Consider the following 14,645-nt stretch of genomic DNA (forward strand, 5'->3'; position numbering starts at 1 on the left):
GGGCCTCTTGATCTTGAATATAACACTCATCTGCAAATAATCGTTCATTTGGAAACTATCACTTTCATGCAGCCTTTCAAAATGGCTGTTGAAATTTAGCTGAAATTTATTTATTTATTTATTTTTTTATTTTTTTTATTTTTTAATATATGAAATTTACTGTCAAATTGGTTTCCATACAACACCCAGTGCTCATCCCAAAAGGTGCCCTCCTCAATACCCATCACCCACCCTGCCCTCCCTCCCACCCCCCATCAACCCTCAGTTTGTTCTCAGTTTTTAACAGTCTCTAATGCTTTGGCTCTCTCCCACTCTAACCTCTTTTTTTTTTTTTTTTCCTTCCCCTCCCCCATGGGTTTCTGTTATGTTTCTCAGGATCCACATAAGAGTGAAACCATATGGTATCTGTCTTTCTCTGTATGGCTTATTTCACTTAGCATCACACTCTCCAGTTCCATCCATGTTGCTACCACTCTCAACAATAGCCAAATTATGGAAATTTAGCTGAAATTTAAAACAATCTTTAAAAAAGATATAATTGAGATTAAGCTCTATAAAAACGCTTGAACAACAACAAAGAAGACATAACAGACATAAAACATGCACAAAACTCAAATACACATGTGAAAGAGGCTTTGTGGACTGTTATTATTATCCTTGTTTGATGCATTCATATTTAAAATTATAAAAGGAAATAGATATACGGTCTCCTCATTGTTTACCTAAAAACAGAAGCCAGATACAGAACAAAAGCCAGGCCCAGATCGTCTGTGTCTTAAAATCCACCATCACATGAAAATAGGCTGGAGCTGGTAATATAGTGGGAAGCCTATTTCCTTCCTCTCGATGTGGGGACCCATACCTTCTGATACACCCGCAGCTCTGCTAGCTTTCTCTGTAGCTCACACTTTAGTCCATCTTGGACAGTTGTGTCTGAGATGCAGTATGCCAGGATCTCCAGGCACCACTCCAGGGGCCACCTGTCCATAAACTGTAGGGTTAGCCGACTTCTCAGCGATGCGTCCTTCACAGGAAACAGGAACTGCCAACCGTCTTTGTCTATAAGGTGAAAAGATACCCAAAGATATTAAGTCTGGCACTGGAAGAGCTCAAGAATCCAGTTTACTTCTTAAGAAAAGGGCTTTGCTCAATTTCATAAAACAGGAGCTTGGAGGATCCTTGAGACCCATCTGACCTTAATTAATGTTTATACTTGGAACCATTATGTAACAAGCAGAAATGCCATATACCCTTATGTTTCTCTTTATGCTAACTTAACACAGTCATGAGATTTTCTGAACAGAGAGAGAGAGAGAAGGAGAAAGGAAGAAAAAGGAAGAGAGGAAGGAGGAAGGAATAAAAGATAGAAGAGCAGACATATTTTGAAATACAGAGACATCTCCATATTTTGGCAGGCTGCACAGATAGCACCATTTCAGACTCGGCTTGTAGGTGGAACCTCTGGTTTTCCCTGCAATTTCCACTCTGTGAAATTCAAATATATAACTGCTTGAAAGTTATTTCAGGTAAACTAGTTTCACTCCCTCCATACCCTCTATCATTATTACTTAGTAGATCTTTCCCACACCCATTTCACAGATCTGAAAACAATTAATTTCTAAGCAATTAAGGCTGCACAGCCCATCAGGGGATTTCTCCACCTTCTCTAGGAAGGATTTTCTCCTTTCTGCAGGGCAGTCAAGCCCTGGATTGAGAAGCCATTCCCTACAGCATGCCCAACACTTGCTCCACCAGTGGAGTGTCTAGGTCATTGCTCTCAAAGCCCTTAAAAGTTCCTTGGGAGCTTTTATATATATGTACCACTGACTAAGCCAACCAGGCGCCCCCACAGTCCGTTTTTATGAATAAAATTTTAGTAGAATGTACTTATGGTAATTTGTTTACGTATCACGTATGGCTGCTTTCATGCTATAATGGCAGAGTCCAGTCGCTGCAACCAAGACTGTATGGCCTACAAAGCCCTTTACAGAAAAAGTTTGCTGATCCCTGTTTTAAAGTAAACACTTGTTTGAATCCCATCCTGGGCTTCTGGGGGTTGTGCTCAGATATATGTAATTTATAGAATTTTCCAGGGATTGTGATATGCAGTGTTGAGAAAGTTGGTTATGAGTGCCCATTCTAAAGGTAGATGGAGTGGGGTTCTAAGCTCTGCTCCTATCCTGGGCAAGTTTTCTACCTTCTGAGCCTCAGTCTCCTCTTGGTATCATGAGATACAGTGGCACCATTCTCTAGAGTTACTATGAAGATCCAATGCAATGATACACTCACTGAATGCTCAATGTTATTACCACCAGCGAAGGGGGAGGCATAGCTTTCTGCTCACCACATGCCGCGGCACAGCTCAGGATCGCATCCTTTATGTTGCTCAAGTCATCCACATCTCGCCCGTACACTTCTGTGAGCTGAAGCGCTTGGGGCCAATCTCTGGCCACCAGGGCTTCCTTGAAGGCCTCAGTAAGCACGTCTAGAGCACTGGGAGAGTGCAGGCCCAGGAGGACGGTAGACAGACTGGCCCGACCACAGAGACTCACTGCCAGGCTCTGCCCCTGCTCAGTGGACCGTCGTAGGGGCTCCCAGGCAGCCATGAGGGAGGCCTGAAGCATAGGGAACTGTTCCAGGAGGCGTTCACACTCCTGGGCTACCTGCTCTGTGCTCAGAGGCACTTCCCTGCGGCCACGAAGCTCCTTCCATGACAAGCTGGGCTTGGTGAGCTTTGACCCCTGGGAAGCTCCTAGACAGGCCACTATGGCCAGCAGCTTTGAGCGGGACTTAAGGAAGGCCAAGGCAGAAGAGGTAAGGGCTGGGAGTGATGAATCCCTTGGGGAGGAGCGGGGCTTTCTCTCCAATGTGGGATTCCCAGTTGGCTTCGGGGAGCTCAGTGTAGAAAGTGGGAGGTCATCCAGGCAGTGGGAGGTGTGCAGCTGGACCATGATGCCCAGCTGGGTCACAAGGGATGATGTCTGCTGACTTTGCTGGGAAGAGCAAAGGGCAAGATGCTCACAGCAGCAGTTAACAATGACCTTCGGCACACTCAGGTTGAGCCCCTCTCGGGCCAGAAGGACTGCCAGCCTGGACGGAGAGAAGCAGACGGCATGTAAGACCTGAGTACACAGGTATATCACCCAAGTTCAGAATTTTTTTATGTTATACAATCAAACGTAAATGCAGGCTCTTTGTTATTCTTACTCTCTCCTTCTCCCCCCTGCCTCCCCCCCACCCCCCCCCCCCCCCCACCCCAGACAAAAGGTAGCCTATTAGAGCCACTGCTCTGCCCTTGCTTTTTCGTTTGATAACATATCTGGGAGAACTGTCCACATCCCTCTACAGAGAGACCACCTCATTCCTATTTACAGCTATACAATATTCCATTATAGGTGGAACCATAATTTAACCAGTCTTTTATTAGTGGACAGTGGATTTTTCTGATCTGTTGCTACTACATATAAGGCTGTAATAAAATGACTTTGGATAAACACCATTTTTCACATGTCAGTAAAGCCACAGGATAAATTCCCCAATGTGATTGCTAGATCAAAGGATATATAAATTTGTTTTTTGTAATAAATATAGACAAACTGTCTTCCCACAGGGGCTGTACCAATTTATATCCCACCAGCAATCCATAAGAATGCTTGTTTTCCTATGGTGTAGTCAACTCATGAGCTATCAAATTTTTGGATTTTTGTCTATTCATGAATGAAGACTCACCCCTTAATTTTATGCTTGCAACATAAATGTTGCGAGAGGTGGTGAGAGAGAAACAACTGAAATTGAACTTTAATGTAGCTGTGTAAGAGTAAGTGCAAATTAAGGGAAAAATCTGGAAGAAATCCCTACTCTCTGTACTGAATTCAAGCACCACCCCACTGAGCACTCCTTAAACCATTAGGAAGGCCCATCCATGCTTAACTCCCACAGAGTAGCTCCTACCTGTCTGGGGGAACTTGTCGCTCAAGCAGGAGGTGTGACACAAGTTGGGAAGAGCTCTGTTGCAGGAGAACAAATGGATTTCCTACCTTGACTTCCATGTGATCTGCAAAGAGAAACAAAGTGACCTTGGTTTTCACCAATGACTGCAATAGCTCAGAGCCCTGTTTCCCAGAATTAATAAAGAAGTGCAGTATCAAAATGAAGACTATACTGATGTAGTCAGTAATACTTTCTGACTATAGTCAGAAAATACTTGATACTTTCTACGTAAAGGGTATTCTCAACATGACGCTGACCACAAATTGACACCTTACCACTGCTCTAAAGACTTCCAACCACAGACAAACTTTAGTGGGTAGGTTTGGCCCCAAATAGCTCATCCTGCTCTCTTAAATAGGACTGAAGTGCACGCAGTACTCTCTCTGTGGACTCAAGCAAGAACCTGGCCCTCAGATCATAGACATGACTCGTCTCTGGGTCCTCAAATCCACAATGGTCTGAGAGAGGTGTTTTTGCCATTAATGCAGTCAAAATTTATTCGGTACTCCCATGTGCTGTACAGCTGTACCCAACAGTGAGCAAGCAGGGATGAATAAAACACAGGGATGAATAAGAGGGGACCCTATAAATCTAGCGTTCTTGGCTACTGCTGTACCCAGAACCTCTTAATTGAGCACCTTTCCTCTTCCCTACCCTAAACACTTGCAGGCCAGTCACAACTCCCTTTCCTCTTTCTTGCTACTTACCGGGCTCAGAACTCAAACTCCGAAGGAGAACCGCGGCCATGGTGCTGCAGTAACTGAAGAAGGTGCCTAGGTAGTCAGTCTGTCTGCTGCCTGCTGGGGTCTGTCTGCCCAAATTCTTCTGGAGGAGCTGAGTCTGGATGTGCACAGGGTGGGCCTCTGCCTCTGGAGCTTTCTGGGCCGCCTGCTCCACCAGTGAGGAGAGTGGAGTACTCCTGGGCTCTGGGAGGAGTTATGGCAAGAGAAGGGATGGAGGCCTTAGTCTCTGCTTCCAGCTCTGGGTCAATGGGGCATCCTATAGCTTGGGTGCTATGCTTACAAGGCAGCTATAAAGTCCTAAATTGGTTGCCCTTACGAGTGATTCTCAGCCAGTAAGAGCTTTGAGTTTGCAGAAATCAGGGTGGATAGTCCTGTTTTCACCCCAGTGTCTCTGGGGTGGAATGGCTTGATGAAGAGCACAGCAATCCTTTAGGGAAGGTTGATAAATATTTACTGAGTACCTTCTGGGTGTATTTCTCATTAAGAATGAGAAAAATGTTTAAGTCAAAAAAAAAAAAAAAAAAAAGAACGAGAAAAATGTATCAGCTAAGGGAGCATTAAGCATCCCTTCACTTGAGGGGCTGGGAAAACAGGTGGAATTAGCTGTGAGACATGCCCTGGCTAAGAAGGGGCTTCATGAGCCCAGTTCCAGAGTCCTAAGCCTCTGCCCCAAAGTGTTCCTTCACTCTCGGCTATCCCCTCTCCCCAGCTCAGCCCTCATCTGCTGCTGCGCAGTCGCAGTCGGGCTGTACCTGGCAGCTGTAGAGCCTCTCTCAGCGCCTGGAGGACTTGTTCCAGCTGCTGGGACAGGGTGGTGTGGCCGGCGACACAGTCCTCGGTTAGGCTGGGCCAACACATCTGAAGCAGCTCAGCTATGCTGCACCGCGGAGGGCCCCCTCCTTTTTCTTCTACACTCTCTGTGGAAAGCAAATGAGAAAAAGTGAACGCTGATGCTGACCTAATGCTCCAAGTTTAGGAGAAAACAAAACAAACAAACAAAAAAACGGGAGAAAAGCAGCTCACCCGATTTAGTTTGTCCGGCTGATGTAAGTGGATAATTGAGAATCTTACTGATTTGCTGAAGAACAACAGGAAAACCTCGAATGCCATCAGCATTGAGGAGTACCTGGTCTAGCCGCCGACCTGGAAATGGATTGAAGGAAGAGGGAATGCAGAAAAAATAAGGCACTTTCAGAGACGGATAACTCAGTCTTGTACTTACTTGTACAGTTTTGTCTTCCCCAACATTAAAGAGGAAATATATGCTGTGCCATTTTGGTGACAGCCAGCTTACCTGGTTTATTCAATGTCTGAGGTTCCAGGGTTACCTCCAGCCTGATGCCTCAGCTGCAAACAGCAGCGGGCACACGGTCTCTGGCACTCTATGGAACTGCTGTCCCAAGCCAAACACTTGTGTGGATTTGCCTTGGTACAGTCCTCAGCTGAGAACTTGAGCTGGGATCACATCTGTCTTCTCTCTTTGCCTAAAGGGGCATCTTGACACCCTGACTAGACTATAAACAACTTAATGGACAGAGATTATTCCTTGTATCTCTCATACCCCCTACACTTTGGATAATCTGGAAATAAGACTAGATACTATTGATTGACATGAAACCATTTCAGCTATTAACAGTTTGGATAATATCTCCTTTCATTTTTGAATGAGTACTAGAAAAAGGGGAGGGAAATTGTTCAATAAGAACAGCATTGCACATGCCACAGTATACTTTCTTAGAAGGTCTATGTGAACATTAAAGGACATTTTAACAACAGCTCAGAAAGGATTTGTAGAGGCATGCAGAAAAGAGGTACCACAGCAGGCCTGGGGCTGCTATCCTTAGAAAGGCCTGCCTGCAAGGTTGCCACTGGCTGGCATCTACAAACTTGACTAAATAATGGTTTCTGACACTGATATAGAGCTTGCCCTAGATGATAAGAGTGGCCAGCTGTGCCTACACTGTACAATGTGGTTTATGCTGAACACCTGTTTCCTTTTGAGAATCTAGAATTTTGGTACACGTGGGGCAGAGATGCGCCCCCCCCCCCCCCAAACAAAACAAAACACAACAAAATGTTGGGCATTGAGTCTCTGAGCTTCCTTGGATACACTTGTCACAGCTCATTGCTAGAGGAATTAAGTACATCCTGTGTGAGTCCACAGGGAGAAGACTCCTGGAAGCTATGCCTGGCTTCCCCCGGACTTTATCCCGTGAGCCTTTTCCCTTTGCTGATTTTGCTGCATATCTTTTTGTTGCAATAAATCTTAGCCAAGAGTATGACTACATGCTGAGTTTTTTAACTTCTCCTAATGAATCACTGAACCTAGGAGTGGCTCTTATATCATGACCTATTCACCTTTCATCTCTCCTTACTACTGAGAGAGAGGTGCTTTGTCCAACGTTTGGTGTATCACGGATGGGTGGAGAGTGGAACTTTGCCTAATTCTTCACATTCCTCTACGTTCATATACCAAATTCCTCCAAGAATTCAATATACACGTTCTGGGACATTGTTAACCAAGGTACAATCCTCCCTCTAACTGTGATCCATGAAATATTCCCTTTCACCTGGTTTACGAACTCAAGACTGTTCTAGGTTTTAGATTAAGTGGGGTTCATTCTTCAGGAGGCATGCAGTCTGAAGGCACAAATTCCACTTATATCATTTTTGAATATATATTTCTTCCTTGAATTTATCTATAAACCAGAAAAGAATTTCCCTAAATTACTGCAGACTGCCAAGTCTATTAAGAAGACAAAACTCTCAGACTATATTTAAGCCACTAAATTGGACATGAGGAAATTAACTAATAATCCTTTTTCCCTATCTCTCCTACCCCAAAAAGCATTTTCTTCTAATCCAATTTATCAAGCATCTCAGAAACCCATCCCCCCATTTGAGAATTAAGGAATACAGCTAAAGAAGCACACTCACCCCGGCTCTCGAGGCTAATGTTTAGACGTCGTTCAGCTGTTTCTAAGAGCTGCTTGCAGGTTTTCCAGAGCTGGCACTGAGAGCAAGCTAGGTCAAATGCAGCCATGGCAGGGGGACTGAGGTCTTCCAGAACCTCTCTCAGGGGAGCAGTGGGCTCCAGCAGGGTGTTGCTTATCCAAAAGTCCTCCTGGAGGGTGGGGATGGGTTCTCCAGCGGTGCTGAGTAGCTTGTCAGTCACATCAGAGATGGAGTAAAATACCATTCCTGGACACCCAGCAGTGGAGTAAAAAGCAAGAGGTTAAGATGATTCTCACTACCACTTGTATTTTGAAAAGTAGTTATTTAAAAAAAAAATGTTTGAGGGGTGCATGGGTGGCTCAGTCGGTTAGGTGTCCAACTCTTGGTTTCAGTTCAGGTCATGATCTCACAGTTCGTGAGTTTAAGCCCTGCACACTGGGCTCCACGCTGACAGCACGGAGCCTGCCTGGGATTCGCTCTCTCCCCCTGTCTCTCCCTCTCTCTCTGCCCCTCCTCTGCTCTTTCAAAATAAATAAACTTAAAATTAAAAAAAAAATGTTTGAGATCCTTCTGCATGGCATTATCTTTTATTAGTACCATCATTACAGCCTGGTCTTATGGCATGAAAACAATGTTACATAAAGGAAGACCCAGAGAAACTCAAAATGGTAGAGATGATTGGGGGCTTCTTCCCAATGGGAGTTAAGAAGGGAGCTGAGAAGTAACGAGGTGACTCTGTGTGTGCTAATCAGAAAAGATCTCTAAAATGCATTGCTAAAAAAAAAAAAAAACCCAAAAGGTAGAAAACAGTACCTATTCTTAAAAGCCCATTTATATTAAAAACAAAAAGGATGTGCATACATTCTTTTGACTAGGTACAGAGAATTTCTGGGAGAATGTAGAGCAGCAATGTGTGATGGTACTTGATATGTGGAACCTAGGTCAGGAAGAGGCATGGAAATGTGGGGCAGGGTTCTGCCCTCAAGAAATATCGAAAGGATGAGCTTCTGCACTGCTGCCAATGCTGGGCATTGAGGCCTGTGAAGCCCAGGCTGTTGGCATGATACACAGCTTCTTTGCTTTATGGAAAAGTAAAGTAACACGCTTTCTCTCTGAATAACTAGATAGGAAGGAAACAAATTCCTAACCATTGCCCTGAGCCCAAGGTAGCGGCCATCAAAAACACATGGGGGAAATGGCGTTCACACTCTTCCATTTAAATCCCACAGGAGGAGCTTAACGGAGTAGCTGAAGGGGCAGGTATGTGACCACCCAGCTTAGGGAATTTGGGCACAGCTAAAGACCGACTCTGTGTGTGTCAGGACTGCTATGGTTCAAGGCAAGTGTCCTGCTCTGGATTTCTGCTCACCTTTATGAGGAGCCTGTGATTTGGTGGCTTTTCCCCTGGTACCCACCCTCCTCCAGGGCCCTCACCGCCCTTGTGGCACCTGCTGCTGCTGCGTTGCCGATGGCTTGTAGAGTCGAGCGGCCGCTGCCTGTTCTCCGAATGGTGCTGCTCCCGCCATCTGAGTTCTGGTTTTCAATCTTGTGCTCTACCCGGGCCAGTTCCTGGATCACCTCCTGGTAGCGCTCCACAAACATCAGTTCCCCTGAGCTGGGCGAGGACTTCAGGTTGAACATGAACACCACCTGCCACAGGACAGCAAGCATGGGTTGTGTTGGTGCCGCAGAGTTGGGGACTCTAGAAATATGAGATCTTGCCCAACATCAGACTATGGCCCCAAGACATCTGCTTTGTAGGCTTGTGAGAGAACTGAATATTAGAAGATTGGATCAAATATAGAAATAACTCATAAATGTCAGCAAGAAAGCCACTAGAGCCCCAGTAGAAAATAGGCAAAAGATGTAGATAATTTCAAAGAAAAAGTACATATGACTCCTATATAGATGAAAAATATTTTCCCTTACCAGTAATCCAGGGAATTTAAGAAACATTAATACCGTGTTGCTTCTATCACAATGACAAACTGTAAAAATAAACCCTCATGGAGTGGTGGTAGAATGAACTGTCACAATCTTTTTTGAAAAGCAATTTGACAATCTATAAAGTTTTAAAAATGTGTATAGTCTTTGACTTAGTAATTTTCATCAGAAACTCTTAAGGAAATAATTCAAAAGACTTAATGTCTAAAGGTGATAATCTTGTCACTATTTATTACAACTATTCCATGGTTGAAAAGAATCTAATGTTGAGTAACAGGAGAATGGTCAAATGCAGCTACTTGATGAGACTACTGTGAGGTCACTATAATCAGTTATAAGGCAAACATAAAAAAGGCTCTATGTAAAGTTTTAGATTCACAATAATCTTGGCTATAGAAAAGTCATGCATAACTTGGAAAAATACTGGCAAAAAATACACTTTACCTTTAATATTGGTAATTCTGGACAATAGGGTTAATACCTATTAATATTTTTTGGTATTTTCTTACAATATTCATGACTTACTCTGTAACCAGCTTAAGAAAATAGAAATTTTATTTAAAAAAAAAAAGAAAAGAAAAGAGGGTCAAGGCCCCAGGAAAGGAAGAGGAGGTGAGAACATTTAGGAGTAAAGCCTCTTGGAGGTGGGAAGGTGGGGTATCCTGGCTGATTTCCTCTCTGGATTTGGTGTAAGAAAGGTTGGCAAGGGTCCTGTTCTCCCCCAGAGGGTCAGAATTATCACTATCATTCAAGTATGGGATCTAAAATGATCAGAGGAAGTTAAACCAAGATTCTCCCACCACCTAGATTTCTCCTCAATTTATTCCTCAACAACTGAACTCATGTGAAAGAAAAATTCTGAACTATGTGTTAAGGGACCAGCCCAAGTGTGATAAATATACCAAGAGAGTTTTAAAAACCAGAATAGTAAATTGTTATGCTATTAAATTTAAGCAATTTTTTGTAGAGGATTCTTGCATTTCTCACAGCTTGTACATAATCCTCTTAACATTCCCATGAGGTAGGACAAGCAGGTAGTATATTTCACTCCAATTTTCCAATGAGGATATCAAATTTCAGACAGGGTTAAGAGTCTTTCTGACCTCTACCTGTACTTTTCCCTATATAACATGAACATCCTAGTTTGGTACCCCCTCTACTTCTTGTATAGTGAATTGGCATTCTAGTTATTAAAAATTGTCTGTAGGGCGCCTGGGTGGCTCAGTCGGTTGAGCATCTGACTTCGGCTCAGGTCATGATCTCGCAGTCTGTGAGTTTGAGCCCCGCGTCAGGCTCTGTGCTGACAGCTTGGAGCCTGGAGCCTGCTTCAAATTCTGTGTCTCCCTCTCTCTCTGCCCCTCCCCCACTCATGCTCTATCTCTCTCTCTCTCTCTCTGTGTCAAAAATAAATAAAAACATTAAAAAAATTAAAAAAAATTGTATTATGATTTTTCACTATATAAAAATACATATGTGTTCACTGAAGGTGTTCAAGGAAACAAAAAAAATGTTTTGAAGTGATGGAATTGTGGCTAAATATTTTCTTTTATCTTATTAAAACACTGTTTAAGAGAAAACCCCAATGATTTAAGAGCTTAAATCTCCAGGATGAATCTTGAAATCCACAACGGTGAGCACTGGGTCTTGATACATGGATACCCCCACAGGTGCTCCCAGAGGCTCTGGTTGCACACACATCTAGCTTTACCTGAAGCCCCACGGGCCCCAGACAGCTACAGGCTGCCTTAGTATTCTTTACTAGGATGAGGTATAGCCTGGGCAGCTAATACCTGCCACACGTGTACTCCCCTTACCTGGTGGGCTTCTGCAAAGTTCCCCCGGAGGATGCAGGATGCCAGCAGTGACTCAGGTGGGGAGAACATCATGGGGATGACTGAACTTTGAGACTGAGGCTGCAATCGGCCATCCAGCTCGTTCCTTCCAGACACAGTGTTCAGACTTCCTTCTGTTGGGACACAAGAATGTGGGTGCCAAGGAAGCACTAGAAATTGAGGGAAAACTATAGTGCCGACACTTCCCACCAGGCTCTTATATCTTCAAGGTCCTTCTCTAAAAGTTCTGTAAATGGGGCTTAGTTTCTCCACAATTGAAGGGCAAACCTATGCTATCATCTTTGAATATAAGACTTAAGGACCATTCTTGGGTTATTCACCTCTGTTTCTGCTGATGGGTGACTCAACTGATGGTAAAACAGTCTTTCCCCTCTTCCCCGCTTAAATCTGTTTGGCCTTCTGCAGAACTAACTTTTTTCTTCTTCTTTTTTTAAATGAATTGAGATATAGTTGACAGATAACACTGTATTAGCTTTAGGTGTAAAACATAATGACTTTATATATGTATATATTGTGAAATGATCACCAAAATAAGTTAACATCCATCATTATACCTAGTTATAAACTTTTTCCTTGTGATAAAATTTTTAACATGTACTCTTTTGGCCACTTCAAATATAGAATACGGTACTGGTAACTCTAATACCGTGCAGTGTATTACATCCCCAGGACTTATTCATCTTGTAACTGGAAGCTTGCATCTCTTAGAACCAACCTTCTTGAACACAGGCATGAACTGTTCAGTGCAGGATTTTACACCATGGTGTAGGGCAACTCTGTATCAGGGCAAAGCCGCTTGAAGTTGGTAACTGCTTGGGACCCTCATACCTGAAGTACTTGTGCTCAGCTCACTACTTGTACTTTCCAGGGATGGATTGGAACCTTTGTCCCGGCCATCTAGAGGTATTAGGAAGAGAGAGAATCAACCATCAATTCCTTATAGTGTGGAAAGTGAGAGGTCAGCTTGAAGCCAAGGTCTGGGTAGTAAGAGTGAGAGGGTAATGGGTAACTATTACATCTGTGCTCTTTCTACAGCAAACACAAGTTTATACAGACCAAAGGTGAAGGGTGGGCTTAATATGGCCCTCGTGTTCATATGGGTTGTAGCTTATACCAGTGACTTCCAACCTGTGGGTCTTAGAGCCACAAGTTACTTCTAGGGGCCAGCAACCCCAATCTGCTAGTAAACACTGTCAATATTCTGAGAAAATAGAAGCACAACTATTAATACCAGGAAGTGGTAGGGTGAAAAGGAGGGCCACAAAATTTTCTGACATAGAAAAAGGTATCCTTGAAAAGGTAGGTAACCAAGTATAAGACCCAGTCTGCCAAAGGCCATGATATTTAAAGCCCTGGAGGAAAGCTTCTTCTCAACACCTGCTTTCCAAAGTGCTAGGGTTTGTGAATGGAGGCTTGCTATTGTTTAGTGTGGTCATGGGAGGGTGCTATCAGCACCATGCATAGGAGGCTCCTTGGTTCTGTTTGGAAAGGGACAGTGGTAGGAAAGAGAAGATAAATTGTGCGTTCTTGGGCTGGATGGGTCAAGTGGATGCAAACTATTTTGACTCAAACCCATTAGATGGGCAGCTTAAGGGTCTTAACAACTCAGTCTTGAAGTTTGAAGGTTTCTCGTATGGTATCCTCCACTCTACTTGGTATGTTCACTTTTTTCATTGCCACTTAGCTAGAGCCTACTCATTCTTCTGAGCTCAGTGCAAGAGTCAACTCTTCTGAAACTTCTCTCTCTAACCCTTCCCTAAATTGTAGACTATGCTGATCTCTTCTAAGAGATTCCTTCTTCGGGCCATGCCTCAGTACAGTTTAAGTTTTTCATATATACTGTCAATACAGGTAATTTACAAATTCTTTGAAGGCAAAGTCCTGGTTCATGGCTCATTCACAACCCTCAAGCTACCTAGCATTGTTCAGCACATAGGAAGCTCTTATGAATTCTTTGTTGTTTATTTACTTATTTACTTACTTATTTATTTATATTTAATTTAATTTTTAAAGCTTTTTAAGGTTTTTAGAGTTTATTTATTTATTTTGAGAGAGAGCATGCACGGCATGTGCAGGGAGGGTCTGAGAGACAGGGGGAGAGCCCAAGCAGGCTCCACACTGTCAACACAGAACCTGACATGGGGCTTGATCTCACGAATTGTGAGATCACGACCTGAGTGGAGATCAAGAGTCGGATGCTTAGCTGACTGAGCCACCTAGGTGCCCCAAGACTTTTTCTTTTTAAGTAATCTCTACACCCAATTTGGGGCTTGAACTTACAACCCTGAGATCAAGAGTTGCATGTTCCATCGACTGAACCAGCCAGGTGTCCTTTCCCTTAATTATTTAAAAGCGAGCACCAAAAAACATAATGGAAAATTGAATATCTAAAAATGTAATACTACTGAATAATGATCCTATTTAAACTCCTTAAGAAAAACTCATAATCGAAGCCTAAAGACAAAATAGAGAAAAAACTGTAGCACATGACAGAATTTTTTCTTAATGTGTAAAAAGTTTCTTACAATTCAGTAAGAAAGCAAACCAACCGAAAATATGGACCCTAGAGATGAACAGGCAGCCCAAAGAAAAATATAAATGGCCAATATATACATGAAAAAACATTCAATTTCAAGCTAAAAATTAATATTAAAATACTAAACATAAAACATAAAAACCATTATCATATTAATAATACTGGCAAAGATTTTTTTTCAAATTGATACTACTCATTTTGGATGAATGCATGTGCAAAGAGGCACTCATGTATAGTTGGTGGGAATATAAATTGGTCCACCTTTTTTTAAGGAAATTTTTTAATATCCATATTTTATATCCACATATCTTTGACCTTGCTATTCTACTGCTAGGGACTTATCCTATAGATATAGTCACACAGACATGTATGTATCAATAGACATATATACAGGGTTATTTACTACAGCATTATTTTTATGAGTAAAAAACAGGAAAAAATTTAAATGTCCACAAAAGGGTATATATAACCATGGAATGCTAAGCAGTCTTTAAATTACAAGGGGAGAAAAGTTCTCAATACATAGTATGATATATCTGTGTATTTAAAAGCATATAAGTGAAAAATACAATCAAGGCTTTCAGCATGTAACGGTAAATACAGTATGACGCATCTGTATATATA

At 42.7% G+C, this 14,645-nt stretch overlaps 1 protein-coding gene across 4 annotated transcripts in view; it reads right to left on the reverse strand.

Moving 5' to 3' along the window:
• The window catches only part of ZFYVE26 (zinc finger FYVE-type containing 26), an 83,840-nt gene that overhangs the window by 49,334 nt on the left and 19,861 nt on the right, over positions 1 to 14,645 (reverse strand). For all 4 annotated transcript variants that reach the window (XM_042989961.1, XM_007095158.3, XM_042989960.1 and 1 more), the window contains exons 13-22: positions 12,314 to 12,382; positions 11,447 to 11,598; positions 9,137 to 9,338; positions 7,671 to 7,934; positions 5,757 to 5,876; positions 5,486 to 5,650; positions 4,698 to 4,916; positions 3,952 to 4,054; positions 2,345 to 3,090; positions 863 to 1,059 (exon numbers count right to left, since the gene is read on the reverse strand). In XM_042989961.1, the coding sequence (XP_042845895.1) occupies positions 863 to 1,059; positions 2,345 to 3,090; positions 3,952 to 4,054; positions 4,698 to 4,916; positions 5,486 to 5,650; positions 5,757 to 5,876; positions 7,671 to 7,934; positions 9,137 to 9,338; positions 11,447 to 11,598; positions 12,314 to 12,382 (2,237 nt within the window). The remainder of the gene's footprint in view (positions 1 to 862; positions 1,060 to 2,344; positions 3,091 to 3,951; positions 4,055 to 4,697; positions 4,917 to 5,485; positions 5,651 to 5,756; positions 5,877 to 7,670; positions 7,935 to 9,136; positions 9,339 to 11,446; positions 11,599 to 12,313; positions 12,383 to 14,645) is intronic.

The sequence above is a fragment of the Panthera tigris genome, chromosome B3, assembly GCF_018350195.1.
Source record: "Panthera tigris isolate Pti1 chromosome B3, P.tigris_Pti1_mat1.1, whole genome shotgun sequence".
In the NCBI taxonomy this organism is placed as follows: domain Eukaryota; kingdom Metazoa; phylum Chordata; class Mammalia; order Carnivora; family Felidae; genus Panthera; species Panthera tigris.